Raw genomic sequence first — 16,160 nt, 5'->3', positions numbered from 1 at the left:
AATACACATACCGTAACTGGGAATACTAGCCTCCTCTCAATTCATGTCCCGGGAACACTTTAAGGAACATGCTAAGTAAGCTACACTGGACACAGGTGGTCTCTTCCATATTTTGGAAACATTTCTTCTTCTGTTTCTTTTTCCTGTTCACAGTCTCTAGATTTCTGAGTGCCCTAGGGTTCAGTCCTCAGAATTCATCCCTCAGTATTTCTCAACCTTGGCTGCACATAATAATCACCTGGAGAGCTTTTACAAAGTACTGATGGAACACCCCATGTCAGACCGATTAGATCAGCATCTCTGGGGCTGGGCCCAGCATCAGACACTCTCCGTAGCTAATGCTGAGAACCACTGACCTTCGTCCATTCTCTAGGTCATAGTAGTTCCCAGACCAGCAGCTTTAGCAGCAACTGGGAATTTGTTGGAAATGCAAATTCTTGAGCTCCATCCCACACTCATTGAATCAGAAATCAGCATAGGGGCCTGTACTTGGTGTTTTCACAGACCTCCAGGTGATTCTGATGCAGGCTAGGTGCCCAGGCGATCTCAGCTTGAACCCTAATGCCTCACAAACTTATTTCTCCAGCCAAAATTATCACCCCTGAATTCAGATTCTTATATCCAACTGCCTATTGAAAATCTCCCTTTGGAAACCTAATAGGAATCTCAAATGTAACATGTTCAAAACCAAACTCTTGATTCCCCCTTCAAAAACTTGCTCTTTCATCTTCCACTGCACAGAACCACCTGTCCCTACTACTGCTACCTGCACATGCAGCCAGGACTGACCTCTGCTTGGCTCCTGTGGGAGCCCCCAGCCTCCCTGCTCCCGCCCTCCCCCAGTGCATTCTCCACTCAGCAGCCAGAAGGAGCCTTGTAAACCCTAAATTGGATCCTGCCATTCTCAACCTTCCAGTGGTTTCCCACCACACATAAAATAAATTCCTAAATCCTAATCATAACCTACGAAGCCCTATAGAAGCTGGCCCTTAGCTACTCTCTAACCTAAGTGCTGACTGATCCTGCCCCATCTCCCCTCCCACTACGGCCAGCTTGTTCTGCACCCAGCACCCCAAGGACAGTGCTGACTCAGGCTTGTACCTTCTCTGCCTGGATGCTGCTTCCCCAGGTGCTCACTTGCTTGCTCCTGCCCTTCCTTCACTTCTCTTGTTCAAGTACCAATTTCTAAGAAATACCTTCCCTAACTAACCATTGCTATCTAAAGAAGTAACTTGACTGTTTTCCTAACAATACCTGACAATAAAGTATATACTTGTGTATTTCCCATCTTTCTCATTAGAATTTAAGTTTTAGGAGCTGGGCACAGTGGCTCGCACCTATGATCCCAGTGACTTAGGAGGCTAAGGCAGGAGAATTGCTTGGGCCCAGGAGTTCAAGGCTGCAGTGAGCTATGATCATGCCACTGCACGCCAGCCAGGGCGACAGAGCGGGATTCTTGTCTCTTAAATAAAAAAAAAAGAATATAAGTTTTGTGAGGACAGGACCCTTTGCTGTTCATGTTCAGTGCATTTACCACAGTTCCTAGAAACATTCTTACAGCATAGCATATACACTCAGTGTTTTGCTGAGTGAAATGAAAGATGAGAATGCCAAAATAAGGAAGGAAGGAAAATGAGCAATGGGGCTAGCAGGCCTTCCGCGCGGGGCATCACCTGATATATGCAACAGCAAAAGTGCAACATGTTACTTTTCTAAAACCATCCAATGAAATAATACATTTGGCATCCTCTGCAAGGTCACACTCTTGGCATTCAGCTATATGCATTTAATGTAGTTTGCAAGTACAAACTCTTATGTCACTTTCTGTTTGGAAGGAAGAATATCAACATTAACAATTCCCGGTTATACCATTTATAAACATGCAGATGTGGATTATTAAAGATTAATGCATTTTAGGATTGGTGTCGGCATTCCGTTTGTCTCATGCCCAAACCAATTCTGTTCTTCATTAGTCAATGACAAGCCATATCACCCTGTTATGGAAGAGAAATCAAAGGTGCAAGTGTGTGAATTGAGAGTAAGTGATGAAACTGATTAGTAAGAGACTTAACGGCTATAATCAATCAACACATCATAATAATCCTGGCTCCTGGGTTACCAAAGATTGGGAAATAAACATAACACTCTCTGTAAAATGGTTGTTTCTTCCACAACTGTTACTTATTCCCTTTCGGAAAACACAGTAATACATGAAAAGTTTGTGAAATCAACTTTAGGAACATCTTGACTAAAAGCACTATTCGTTTTACCACCATTTTCCAAAATGTAGTCAAATGATTTTTGAGCCTTTTTCCTCCCAGGCTAAAATTAGTTCATAAAAGCTTTTGCACCCTCCACTCTGAATCCTCATTCCCAGTGAAGGCGGGAAATATAGCGGGTCAATGCCAACAGCATTTCCACAGAGGCAGCACACCGCAGAGTCCAGAAGCGATAATACTCATTTGAGTACAAATTTAGAGCAGTGACAGTCTGCTCAGCTCAATAAATGGAAGCAAACAGTGGACGAGGTGTTTGAAGTGCTTCTTCAGTGAGCAATGCAGAAAAATAAAAGAGAGGTGGGCGTGGACTGTTGGATCAGCCACATAAACACATTAGTCACTGCTGAGATTACAGAGCAAGAAAAAGGCACACAATATTGTCTTGGTGACACAGTTTTTCCTATATTTTCATATACAGAAGAATAGAGAAAGGGAATAGAAATTGATAGGACAGTTTGAACTGCATTATTTTTAATTAATAGGGGGAGCAAAACTAAGTGGGAATGTGTATTTTGAAAAATTTCTAATGTTCTATCTCTGAATGTGAGAGAAAGAGAGGAAAAGGCTTAATTTGAAGTTTGTTGGGATGGAAGAATTGAAGAGATCTGTGTTTTGCAAACAAGAAGAAATACTAATTCCCCAACTTTAAGAATACCTGGCTTGGGTCAGGAGTGACCTCTGAAGGAGAAGAGTGCTCAGAACTCTGGCCACAGGGCAGCAATGGGGAATCTGCCCTGCAGAAACAGCACTGAGAACATTCATGACCCAAGTACTGAGTTTCTATAATCAGGATCTTGGTCTGAATTGTAAATCAGTATCTTAAAGGGGGAAGCTCTGTATCATACTACCAATAACTAAGCCACACAGAGCTGCAACCCCATCTCTTGAAAAGACAAAATATATTATTGCTTTCTTAACTATTGCTAAGCATCATTTGGAAGGGATCGGAAATTAGTTTTGTGTAACAGGCAAATATTTTACTTTGTCAGGGAAAAAAACACTGGCTTAAGTTCTCTTTGGTTTGTAGAACTGCTGAATTGATGTTTTCTGTGCTGCCACAGATTAAAAACATGGATATATCAATGGCATTTTGTGTTTAAAAAAATTTTTTTTCCCTGCGCTGCTTGCCAATAAGCAGCATGCATCTTCCTTGCAACAAGCTGTTGTAGGATTTCTACCTCCAGAGAAGCCAAAAAGGAACATTTGATAGATATTTTAAAATAAGATTATCAGGTAGGGTGACTATGTAGACTTTCAAATAAAAAATGTCTGTTGTTACACAAAATGCCATTTTATGGAGTCTACTAATGTTATCATGAAAGGAAACTGGCTTAAAACAATTCACATAGAGAAATAAACTCATAATTGTACCCAGAGTTTTATTAAGTAAGGACAAATTAAAAAGTGAAAATTTTGTTTATTTAAGATGGGTTAAGGCTTCAGCCCTAAGAAACCGAAAACTTCAGGGAAAATGGATTAAATACAAGAGAGACACTGGTTTGCATCCTCCATTGCTCATTTTATAGGTACTAATCTTGACAAATTAGACCAGGAACTATCATTTCCTCTCACTAAAATCCTTCCTGTTCACTCTGGCCTATGACTAACTCCTAACTGTGATTCATTTTTCTCTTTCCCATTATAGCATCCTTCCAGAATCTGATTGTCTGAATGTCAAATTAAGCAAGAAAATTAGTTTTTTGACCAGAATATCTTCTTGTTTGTTTCTGTAGCTATATCAGCTCATGCAGAAATCTACTGGTTCTCACTTGCTAACGGGTAGGACTGGGTGAGCACTTACATGGAAGAGCTCTAAATACACCACAGCCCTGCCCAAAGAGTTATTTTCCATATTTAATCTAATGCGTGCCACCCTCTCTGGAACTGATGCTTTTAGCGTCTGAGATTTTCCTGAGGGGTACAAATTCATCATGGCTAGCTGGTATGCTCAATGCATCTCTTACCATCTAGGAACGGACATGATACGGCTTCAGAGAATTCGACTCAGAGTAACTGGTGCTTCATGAGTGTGGGAGGGCTAGTTCTGGCTACGCCACTTCTACAGGCTTGTAACACCTGTGATCCTTTTCAAAGGACAGCAACTGAGTTATCTGCCGGGACAGCAAAGGGGCACCATGTTCTGACACTGCGGAGAGGCTCCCCAAGGCCGCTCCCTCCCGGAGGAACTCACTGGGTGGGTGGGGGCAGCTGGCTGGGGAGGAGGAAAGCGAGGAGGAGGAGGGAGACAGGCATAGAGAAAGATGGCAGCAGTGAGGGCTGGAAGGTGAGTGAAAGATTCCTCCCAACCTAGGCCTCCTGCCTGTACAGTCTCAGCTCTGAAACCACCTGACCATCCCTCGCTTCCATCCAGCCAGCGGTCAATCTGCAGAGAGGCCAGGTGGGAGGTGAGCTGCCCTAAACAGCAAAGTATATAAACTTAAGAAGAAAAGGAATTCCATTTTCATATTTGATGCAACTCCATTTTGTTTCTGTCTATATCGGCTGGGACAACGTTGCCTCTGATTAGACTTCCTGTGATAAACACTTAGTACCATGTTACGGTGCTGATGTGAACACCTAATTTTGTAGTTTTGGTTCTAATTATAATCAGTAGCCTTCTGCTGCCAGATGAAAGTGACTTAATTCCACCTAAAACTGGACTTGGTACAAAATGGCAAATGCCAAAAAATGTGGGGAAAAAGTCTGTTCAGGAATTTACAGTTACCACTCGTAGACAGATCTTCATTAACAAAATGGATGAACTATCATCACAGTCTGAACATGTAAGGTTTTATAGACAAAGTGTTCACTGGACTATGAACAGTTAATACTTGCCTGCCCACACCGTCACCCCACTGTGTATGTTCACCCTTCTTAATATTTAAACACTGCTGTTCCTTACAGCACATGGAGGAAAAAGCTGACAAAAGCCTTTGGCCAGCGAAATAAAAATTAAAAAATTTCAGCTTATTTACATTTTTGCTTTGTTAGTAAACTGGAATGGTTGGCTCTAGAGGCAAGAGAAGTAAAATTAACATCCACTGAGTCTTCTGGCAACAGCAGTGCATTCTGATTTGTGCTGAGTCAGCTTCCACCACACGTTAGGGGGAATTACACTCAGCCTAAGACCCACATGACACATTCAGAACCTGGCAGCTCTCCTTAAACCAAAGTAAGTAACTCCAGGATGTAACCCAGGAAGCAAAAGTGTGATGGGATGGTATCCTTTATAAGAAGAGAAACATAAAGTTTAATACCATACATTTTAGAATTAACTGTACCAGATATTAGATCTGCTTAATTTACAGCATATATATAAACACTACTGATTAGAAAGATGGAGATATTTCACTCTGTCTCTAAATATAAATACATCACTATGAAGAAGAAAGAATAAGTTAAAAAACAAGAAAATTTATAATGGCACCAAGGAGAGTGGACAACAAACACGTTTCTCTTCTCAATGCTTGGTTAAACGACCAGGCCCAAATTCTTTACCTTCCAACTACAGAAGCGGCAAGGCTGGAGTCCAGTAATGTGCAAACAAAGGGAGAGAATCCATGTGGCGACTTAACATAGAAAATCTCCATCCTGCTTTTCAAAGGAATGCAGGAAGGAAGAGTCCTGCTGTGTTAGGGACCCGGCAGGGCCAGTGTTGTACCAGTGTATCACAGTAGCTGTTCCCATGACACTCCCCATGTTTGTGAGGCAGCAAGATAGGGGAGCAAATATGCAGTGGGTAGAGGCACGGTTTAACAGGCATGAAAGAGAATCAGCCATTTGGGATGCTTTACTGGGCTTTGTTTATCTACCTTTGTGACACTTCTCATTAGCTGTCAATTTCATTTACCAGGGCAGAGATGGAGAAAAATGATTGTTCTTTTCCAACAAATCCTGGGAAAGCAACACCAGGAAGAATCCCCCAAAATATTTTGGCTTTACCTCATCCCACCTATCAGCTACACAACAGCTGCACATTTTACAACGACTGGCTAGAGAGACAGTGATTGAAAGAGCCAATCTGTGAGGTATGGAGAGGCAGCAGCAAGACAGAGCAGGAGGTAACTGGAGAGGAGAGAGGTCAGAAACAAGTCAGTGCTGGCAATGAGGGGAAGGAGGGCAGAGAAGGAAGCAAAAGGCTACACATAGAAAAATGAAGGGCAGTTCCTAATAGAGATCTCGAAGCAGCAGTTTGAGCACCATGCCCTGGGAAAGCACACAATCGCCACATGGCATTTGAGCACCTGAATTTCACTAGTATAGACTCAGAACCAAATGAAGGTAGACTACGGATTATTTTACGATCTTACGTACAGATCAACCAAATTTAAACATAAGGACTAGAGGTGGGAAAAGAAGGAGGAAAACAGGCTTAATTATTCTCTAAAGGAAGGTATATTTGCATTTAGGTAAAAGTAAATAAAAAACAAACCCCAAATATCAACTTTACAAACCTTTCCAGAGTACAGTTTTATTACTTATGACCAAGTTCACACAAATACATAATATAATGTAAACTAGGTAATTCAATACATTTAATACTTCCCAGAGAATAAGAATACAGATTTTAGGGAAATGATTTAAAAAAAAATTTAAAAGGACATAGTGGCTAGGTAGAGAGAAATGGAAATAGAAGATAATTTTTTCTTTAACAAAAACAAGTCATGATTTTTTAATACATTCCATCAAAACAGCACCATATAAAATTTTTGATGAGCATCTACCAAAAACTTACATCGAAATGTCCCTAGGCACAGCTGGAGAGAGAGGAAAAATGGGTAATACCTGGATTCAAGCCATGGACACTCCCCAAAGGTCGAGGACAGGGTTGCTGAGAGCAGGCGGCTCCTCTGTATGCATTAGAAACGGTGCCCCCTCCCACAAGAGAGCGGGCTGGATCTCAACCCCCATTCACCTTCAGCCCCACATCCCTGTGCAACAGGCAACTTGTTCATGTGTGGTAGCCCTATCTAGAGCCACGGAGTGGGAAGTACTGCTCACGGTTAGTTGATGTTGTCTCTGTACAGGCAAAAAGAGTAAGAAATAATCTGGAATTTTGAACTGCATCTATTGTTAAATTTTATGCTAGACTGCCTGCCCATCACACAGAAATCAATTTGCTTCTGAGCTAAGTGAAGCAGAGGTTAAATGTCCAGCTAAAATTTTTATGTATAGAGACAACAGCAAAAATCCTGTTAATCTCTGGGGTACAGTCTTATCTTCCCCTTGTTTTCTAATCTTCCTCTTAATCTTCTCAGGCCCAATCCCTACAAAGAACAACTGTGGACTCATCATTTTTTTTTTCTAGTTAGAAGAAAAAGGAATTCAACTTTGTGAAAATACATTATGCTTTTATGGCTAGCTCTAGCAGTCCTACTGGATAACCTCAGTAAACACAGCAAATCATTACTGGAAACTTGATATACATGTCTTCTGAATTGTACAAAAACACCATTGCATTATAAATCAGAAGACTAGCTGCCAAAACAACCGCAGTACTCTGGATAGTAATTATCATAGTCAAATCTCTAGGTCTCAGCCTAAAAAACAATAATAACTGTGATTGCATCAATAATAATAATCAACATGCACTGACTGCTTACCAGGTACTGTCTCATGTGTAGAAACACAGTTAATCTTTACATCAACCCTACAAGATGTGGTTATTATCTTTACAGATGCAAAACCTAAGGCACAGAGAGACTTAGAAGCTTCCTCAAGGTTCCAAAGCCAGTATCAGATGATTGAGAACATCTAATTAAAATGTTCTTTGCAATTCCACTTGGGAGAAAGGAGAACAAATGCCAAAATCGCTATCGGATTTTCTAAGAGGCGATTCTTCTTAGAATAACACTAACATTAAGAAATAGTCTATTTGTCACATTTATATGATTTGATACTATATAACTTCACATTCAGCAAAGATAGTTAAGATTTAGGCTCAATGCAGTGGCCTTACGCCACACACACACACACACACACACACACACACACGACATTCTAAATATTCCACAATAATAATTTTTTTTTAAATATAAAAGAGGTAAAATGGTAAAAGGGCTAAAATTACCACCCATGATTTTGAGAGGATAGAATAAATTATCAGAAAACTTACTAGCAATTCAATATCCGCTCTGATAAGCTAGTAGAAAGTGCTTTCCGTCAGCCACCTATATCACGCGAGTAAACTTACACTCAAAATTCTATCTAGTTTGGTAGCAAAGGAAAGCTACTTGCTTGGTGGGTTTAAATCAAGTCTGATATAAGAAAGTTGGGTGAGGATGAAGCAACTGACAAATAAATAACCAAATAAATAATCTCAAGAACATAGTAAGGAGGTAGAATATATGCTAGATGTATGACAACTAAAATAACTGAACACAGAAGTTAATTGGAACATGAACTCCTTGTACCAGAAGGGCGCAAGGGTTCGAATCAGTAAGAATGCCTCCAGCGTGTTCTGGTGCCTGTCAGTGTCTGCACGCGATCAGACTCTGAAAAGTACAGACCCTAAAAATGTATCAGAAAATAAGTGCTGTGGCAAATATGAAACAAAACTATGAAAAGTAAGGCCAATACTAGTCAAAAATCTCACTTAAGTGGCACTCATCAACAGAGGACCTTGTTTAACAGAATCATTACAAAACATATTGTTAAGATAAATAATTTTGTGTTTCTACTCAAGGTTAATGTACAAACTGAAATATCAAAGTAACTGGTCATTTTATTAAATGGGTGGTTGTATTCATTTGTTGAATATCTTTAGGAACTAAGACTCTTGTATACTTTGGTGAGAATTCAGTTATACTCTTACTGCATGGTCCTGTCACTAGGTTTTTAAATAGCAAAATAGAGTAATGGAAAGTGAGTTGCTGTGAATCAATACTACATCTGTCTTTATTACACAGTAAAAGGATAATAATTAAGAAAGTGAATACCTGGAATACTTGCGGGAGAAATGGGGCCAGATCGTGACTGGTTGCTTCCTACAGGAGAGCCAACAGGAGAAGGCGACGGGCCCCCTGGGATGCTGGAGAGATGAGGGGATGCGTGTGGAGAGAAAGGTGACTGAGCTGGGTTGCTCTGGTCCCCTTGGCTGCTCGTGGACCCGGATGCACTGACCGCTGAGCTCAAAGTTGCTTCCGTTCCCGTGGGGAGGTCGTCGATGGAGCCTGACAGATCCTGAGAAAGAAAGAGAAAGTGTGTATTTATAGAGTAACACGCACTTGGACCCATATCTGATCAAAGACTATTTGAAAATCCTAACGGTGCCCCCTTCGGAGATGAAGGTTTTCTGGACCCAAAATTCAGAGCATGGCCATTTTTCACTAGAAGACTTTGATGAGGTTGTTCATAAGTTGAACCCATAAGGTCTTGACTATTTCCTAAAAAAGGAGTAAAGCTGTACCTCTCTTTCATAAAACCATCCTTGTTCAGTGTGCCATCAACTGTCAGCACTTAGTCCCTTATAGCTGCTCAAAGTGCCACACAAAACAGACCCCACTCTACCTGGTCACTTACCATAGGAATAAAGTGCCCGATTCTTAAACAATTACTAGAAAACCACAGGCTTTGAGTCCTTTTATTTAGAATTCAATATTGGTGGACTGTTTGAATTTCAAACTAGGGTATTCTAATTAGTAGCAGTCACAATTTTAACCAAACTTTGTGGTGAGAAAATTCTTAGATTTTGAGTAACTGCAAAATGCCATTACAATAAAATAGTGATATGTGTATTTTTACATGATACTATGAAAATAAATCTCTTTGAAATTATGTTAGCAGAAGTGGGTCCTAATGTTACACCTTACTTTTTATATCAGTTTTACATTATTAATGCCATCTAATTTTATCATAATTCTTTCTGAGGCAGTTATTAAAATCCCCATTTGATAGGTACAGAAAACTGAAGCTCAGTGAGTCAAAGTTATTGTTGAAGATTACACTACTGAGGACAGAATGCAGGTGCTAAAGATGATAAAGGGAAGATGAGAGAAGAGAAAGGAGGAAACTACCTTCCGCACCCTCACCAGAATGTGAGGACAGAGACCCTATCTTGGCCTTCTTCACTGCTGTGCTCCACGGCCTACCACGGGGGCCGCCGCCCGCACATGCTCAGTGAATCAGCGCAGGCCTGCTCTGATGACTGCACTCCCAGGTCACCAACGCTGCAAATGCAATCAAGACTGAAAGCTAGATGCTGAATGCGTTCTAGAAGTTGCAGTATAAAAGATATTTGTCCTGGTAATCTAAGACTAACTAGTACGGAATGGAATCAGAAATGCCTGGCTATGCTACTGTCTACAAGGCATATTCAATCCTAACAGATACCCTCCACTCATTCAATTTTATTAATGTTTAATTTTGCCTCATTGCTTATTACTGAGACTTTTCAAACTAGGGCTTTGAAAACTGATAGAGGAAGATGCTTAAAATTCTAAGAATAAATCTGGAACAGAAAGTACCTAAGAAGTAAGGTAAAGAGCTGGTTACAGCTCTTTAAAGTGCTCTAAAATGTCACAAAGCAAATGCAAGATTAGGATCCTAGTCCCCTGGGCAGTTTATCTGTTGATTATCTGTTATTGTATATAATTAACTTCTTTTTTAACAGCAAAATTGTCAATGATTACAAATGTAGATTAATACATTCCAAGGTATAGCTGATGAGAACCTCATAAGAAGATAAATGCTATAGAAAAACAAAATGTCTTTTGCTAAGAAGAATAACATCTAAGTAAAATAGTTAGTACCTTCATTCTATAAAACCTTCAATGTCAAATAATAGTGCCTATAAAAAATAACATAACGGGAGCAGGGTAGATTGAAAATATTACTCCTAGAAAAGGTATCATCAAATATCCAAAATAAAATGGAGTAAATTGAATCAGATTTTTAGAATTCAGAGATAAAATATATAAACATTTCTGCTAAGTGCACATGAGATGCACGATGCAAGACTCTGCGCATATTCGGCTGGCGAAGCTTTGTATTTAACCTCATTACTGGGTTCAACAACAGTAGCTATGAAAGAGACCGTGTGGCCCACAAAGCTGAGAATATTTACTATCTGGCCCCTAGGGAAAACGTTTGTGGACCCCCGGTTCAAGAAACCACCTACACTAGTATTGTCTCTATTGCCTCTGCCTCTGCCTCTTTCTTGGGGGGAAAATATGAATCAGGACAGGCTTCAGCTGAAATGCACAAAGACTTTACTATATATCATGATATGTACAAGCTTTAATAAGAACAGGAACTTACTCCATTACTAAACATCCACCTGAAAAATACTGAGAACCAGATACAATTTTACCATTTTGAAGAGATCATAAAACTCAGGGAGTCTTCAGTAAGAATGGGTGGTGGCCTCCATGAGTTAGATGCTTATATAATACCTACAAATGCCTATTACTAATAAGTAAGGGTCAATCAGACAGGAATCAGTTGCAAGGAAATACGATTTTCATGCTTCTTTAGAGAAAAAAAATTTTGTAGATAACTAGCTATAAAACCATTTTCTGTTTTACTACTTATTGAGTTAAACAGAAAACACAACATAGATTTGATTTTTAAAAAATCATCACCAGATAGTTAAATAATTTTATGCAATCTCTTCATAAAAAACAGTATGTTACTTTGAAATTCTTGTAGTTCTCTGCACAACCTATAGGTTCCTTCCCCATTCTCACTTAAAATTCCACGTTACGGCTGAAAAAGTGACATGGATGGGTGTTAAGAGAGCTTGACTCAAGCTGCAAAGGCATCAAAAACATTTCTGTTATTCAACAAGCTGATCAAGGAAATACCAAGAGAAAAATATAAAAACAGTGGCTTTCTTCCTGTTCATGTGTCATCAGAATTTCAGCACTGACTAGACCTCAGTGTAACAGAAGAGTAATAAAAAGATATAATTATTATATTACTGTTATACACACACGTAACTTTTATATGTAAATTATGCAGAAATATTCCCGCCCCGCAGATACTTAGGGTATCCATATGTAGAGCTATCTTAAAACATGCTAATAAAAGAAGTTCAACAGTGGTTTAAACATTCAGCCTAGTTAACAAAGAAGCTCTGTAACTAATACTCCTCTAGAGGACAATTTAGTCAGCAGGGCACCAGCTCTATTCTTCTTTTATAAGTACTATCAGATCTATGATGCCTGTAAAGAACAGAGAGACCTTACTGCATCTCATTCTAACCAAGGCACCTTCAAGCTACAGTGCTTCCATTTATCTTGCTGGAAAGCTGGCAGGTAAGGTAATTGCAGGCAGCCTCTTTCAAGGGGCTGGAGTCCCCCTGCCCCACAGTATTCCTTAAATCCTTCCTCTTTTTTTGATGGAGCGATTGGGAAGGCAATGACTTCATGGGCTCTCATGCATAGTAAAATCACTATTTTACCATCATATAATAATTTGATTTGGTGAAATCTTGCCATCAAAGTTGGGGTTTCAATATCTGACATCACTCAGAATACTGAATACTTTCCAGCACAGCAAAAATAATGTAACTTCTATGATCAATGAGTAATTTATTTTTAAAAAAATCCCTGCCTTAAAAAATAAAACATCAGAAAGCTGCTTTACTTTAAAACTTAACTGAAACAAAAGTTCCCTGCAAAGACTTTCCCTGTGCAATCTCATCCCTACACCATCTCTTTGCCCATGTAAAATTTTCATTCTAACTCTAGTGACAAGTACAAGAGATTTCACTGTGCTAAGAATGAAATGCCACCAGAGAGCAATAATAATCTTATCAGACTTTGACAAGAGAAACGTTTATGAATTAACAGACAGCACAAATATGTTCCTGATTCAGAATGCTGGGACAGGGCTGGGGAGGGCAATGATAGAAGTAATGTATATGGGAACATGCCACAAAGAAGGTGCACAGAAAGGATTTTTAAAGATCTGCAGATAAACAGAATAGACATACAACATTAAATATAAATATTCTTTCATGTCTATATATTGTATGTGATCCTCCCTGAAAATATTTTACATTAATACATTACGACTCACTACATCAAAAGATATCTTTGGTTTTGAAAGTATTCAATTTAGCATAAGTTAGCTTACCAAAGGATAAATTCAGTCAATACTGGTGATGTTTTACTGTTTTAAAGAACTGGGAATAAGTCAGAAAATCTTACTCCCTTGCTTAATTAAGTAAGTGGGTTTTTAAAAAAGCAAATGAACTTCAAAATACTCTAAGCTACGGTTCTCAGTACAATTAGTTGATGGCATTAGATCAGGTGCTGATAGAGAGCTGCCAAGCACAGTGCACATTTGGGCATCTCTTGCTCAGAAGTGCCCCAGGAGAGCATGAGGATAAACACTGAATTAGAAATAGAGAAGATATTCAATCAATGAGACTAGCTCAGGTCTCTTGTTTAAGGATTTTAATAGGATACAGTTAATGATTTCTCACTGTGACTTCCCATGGGTTTAAAGCATAGGTTAAAATGCCAGTTCAATGGTCTTCAAAAAAAAGTCGTAGTCATCTTCGAAAGCAGAAATAGTGTCTCTTCTCCTTTGTAGAATATTAAGTATGAAATAAAGGTGTGTATTTTCTCTTTTTCGCTCTTTAACTAGACCCTATCCTTTCTTAAGGGTAGTGACTTCTTGTGCCAGGTTTGGTGCTAAAGGGAGCATAGTTTGTTCACTGGTAATGTTGCTAAACTTATAAGCTCTATAGTAAAATACAGCTGCAAACACTATATAAAGTAATCCAGCACATGCAAATATTTCTAAATATTTACCATAACGTACTATGAAAACTATTGACTTAGCTATTAAAATTTAGCAATGAATTCTAAGCCCTGTGTTTCCAATTAACATCCCAGAGGCCAAGTGTCTAGCCTCATTAGATTCTTGGTTCTCTAGAAAACACACCGTAAAATTACTTCATACCTTCCTGCCCTTACTTTGGAACTATCCTTTTGGATATGTGATACAAATACACCTGGAAGTTGATACGAGAAGTGAGCCCATATTTTGACTGACAAATACATACAAAAGGAAAAACCTCACAGTGACCATTTCCATGATGTTTAAAGGTTTCTTCTCAGCACAAACCTGTGTTGTAACAGTATATTTCAAGACAACTACCAAAGTCCCTGTTGCTCTCATTTGTCTAGACAACAACTGTGTTAAAAGCTTAGAAAAAAAAGGCACCAGAAAAACAGAATCTGTGAAGAAAAGCCTTCTGAGTACTACCTGTTAGACCTTAAAAGCATTCTCTTTAAACAGGTCCAAATAAATATTTCTCTTCATTATATGATAATATATATACAATGCATAACCTTAAGATGTATGAGCTCAACCGGAAAAAAAAAGCTTGATGTTAACTTAAAAATACTTATAAGCTCTACAAATGACAAAATCATATCCAAAGCCGGGGATAACACAAGGAAAATTAATGAAGCAAAATTCATTTTAAGACAGGTAGCCAAGAACCACTTTTTAGAGAAATGACTTTCACCTGATTCATCTGCATTTTCTCAAGCAAAGATTCCATTATTAGTGACACTGATTTTAAGCGGACACTTAAAGGATAATCAGCTAAACTGACACCATACAGAATCCAGATTCAGAGCTAAAGCACACCGTTATAGATAAACTTCATTACGATGCTTATATTTGCTTTGGTTTTTAAAAACCAACACCTAAAATAAAACCTCTCCTCAAAGGTCCTTGGGTTAAAATTCCTGCTATGAAATGTGCTGCTATTCTAAACTTAGAAGTGGTAAACAATATAAGTATGAAATATGCATCATATAAGGGATTTTTTTCCTCCTTGCACAGGCCTCAGGGGGTTCCTAAAATATTCTCAGTTTTTTAAATCTTCCTAGGAGATTCTCTCCTTTTCCACTATTAACAGTATCAAGAAATTATGCAGAATAGAAAGAACAAATAGACCTTTTAACATAGTATGGGCAATCTTGAACTTAAAAATAATTTGGTAAGAAAATTTATTTATAAATTTGTTTTTGTTGTATGGAATTTGGGATTAACCTTCATCTGGAAATAACATTACCCTTCTTGGTTATACTCTAAGAACTAGCTTCATAAGGGATAATGACGATGACCTTGATAATGCTGATTTTAGCAATAACTAATACTACCATTGATTTAGGGCCTAAGTGCCAGAGATATTACGCACATTTTCTTACTATAGCATCTTGTTAGTGGAAGTCCATTGTTCCCACCAGTTAAAATATTTTTTATCTGGGCCAGGCATGGTGGCTCACACCTGTAATCCTAGCACTCTGGGAGGCTGAGGCAGAAGGATCGCTTGAGGTCAGGAGTTCGAGACCAGCCTGAACAAGAGTGAGACCCCGTCTCTACTAAAAATAAAAGAAATTAGTTGGGCAACTAAAAAATATATAGAAAAAATTAGCCGGGCATGGTGGTGCATGCCTGTAGTCCCAGCTACTTGGGAGGCTGAGGCAGAATGATTTCTTGAGCCCAGGAGTCTGAGGTTGCTGTGAGCTAGGCTGACGCCATGGCACTCTAGCCCGGGCAATATAGAGCGAGAGTCTGTCTCACAAAAAAAAAAAATTTTATCTGATTTTATTGTCAAACATATTTAAGACCCTTCCTGACTGCCAGGCAAGGCCCAAATCAGTGCTAAAAACACCAAAAGACTCGTGTAAATAACCACTGGACCTTTGTTACTCCGAAAGCAGTGGTGTTTTTAATGTAAGTTATAATACTGATGAAATTAAAGCTGTGTAACAAAGTAAGAATATCGCGTAATTTGACCAACTTTAAACAAGCCCTATCTAAGGTTTGTAGCTGGAAGTGTGGGGTGGGTGAGAGAAAAAAGGAGAAGGCAGCCTTTCCACGTGGATGGCATTTCATATTTAAGTTGGCCTG

At 39.0% G+C, this 16,160-nt stretch overlaps 1 protein-coding gene across 3 annotated transcripts in view; it reads right to left on the bottom strand.

Annotated features, from left to right (window-relative positions):
- The window catches only part of ARID1B (AT rich interactive domain 1B (SWI1-like)), a 398,242-nt gene that overhangs the window by 106,056 nt on the left and 276,026 nt on the right, over positions 1 to 16,160 (bottom strand). For all 3 annotated transcript variants that reach the window (XM_012646847.1, XM_012646845.1, XM_012646846.1), the window contains one exon: positions 9,218 to 9,461. In XM_012646847.1, the coding sequence (XP_012502301.1) occupies positions 9,218 to 9,461 (244 nt within the window). The remainder of the gene's footprint in view (positions 1 to 9,217; positions 9,462 to 16,160) is intronic.

This window comes from Propithecus coquereli, unplaced genomic scaffold (assembly GCF_000956105.1).
Source record: "Propithecus coquereli isolate 6110/MARCELLA unplaced genomic scaffold, Pcoq_1.0 Scaffold25, whole genome shotgun sequence".
Classification (NCBI taxonomy): Eukaryota; Metazoa; Chordata; class Mammalia; order Primates; family Indriidae; genus Propithecus; species Propithecus coquereli.
The sequence above is the reverse complement of the archived record's forward strand: the minus strand, read 5'-3'. Positions and strand labels throughout refer to the sequence as shown.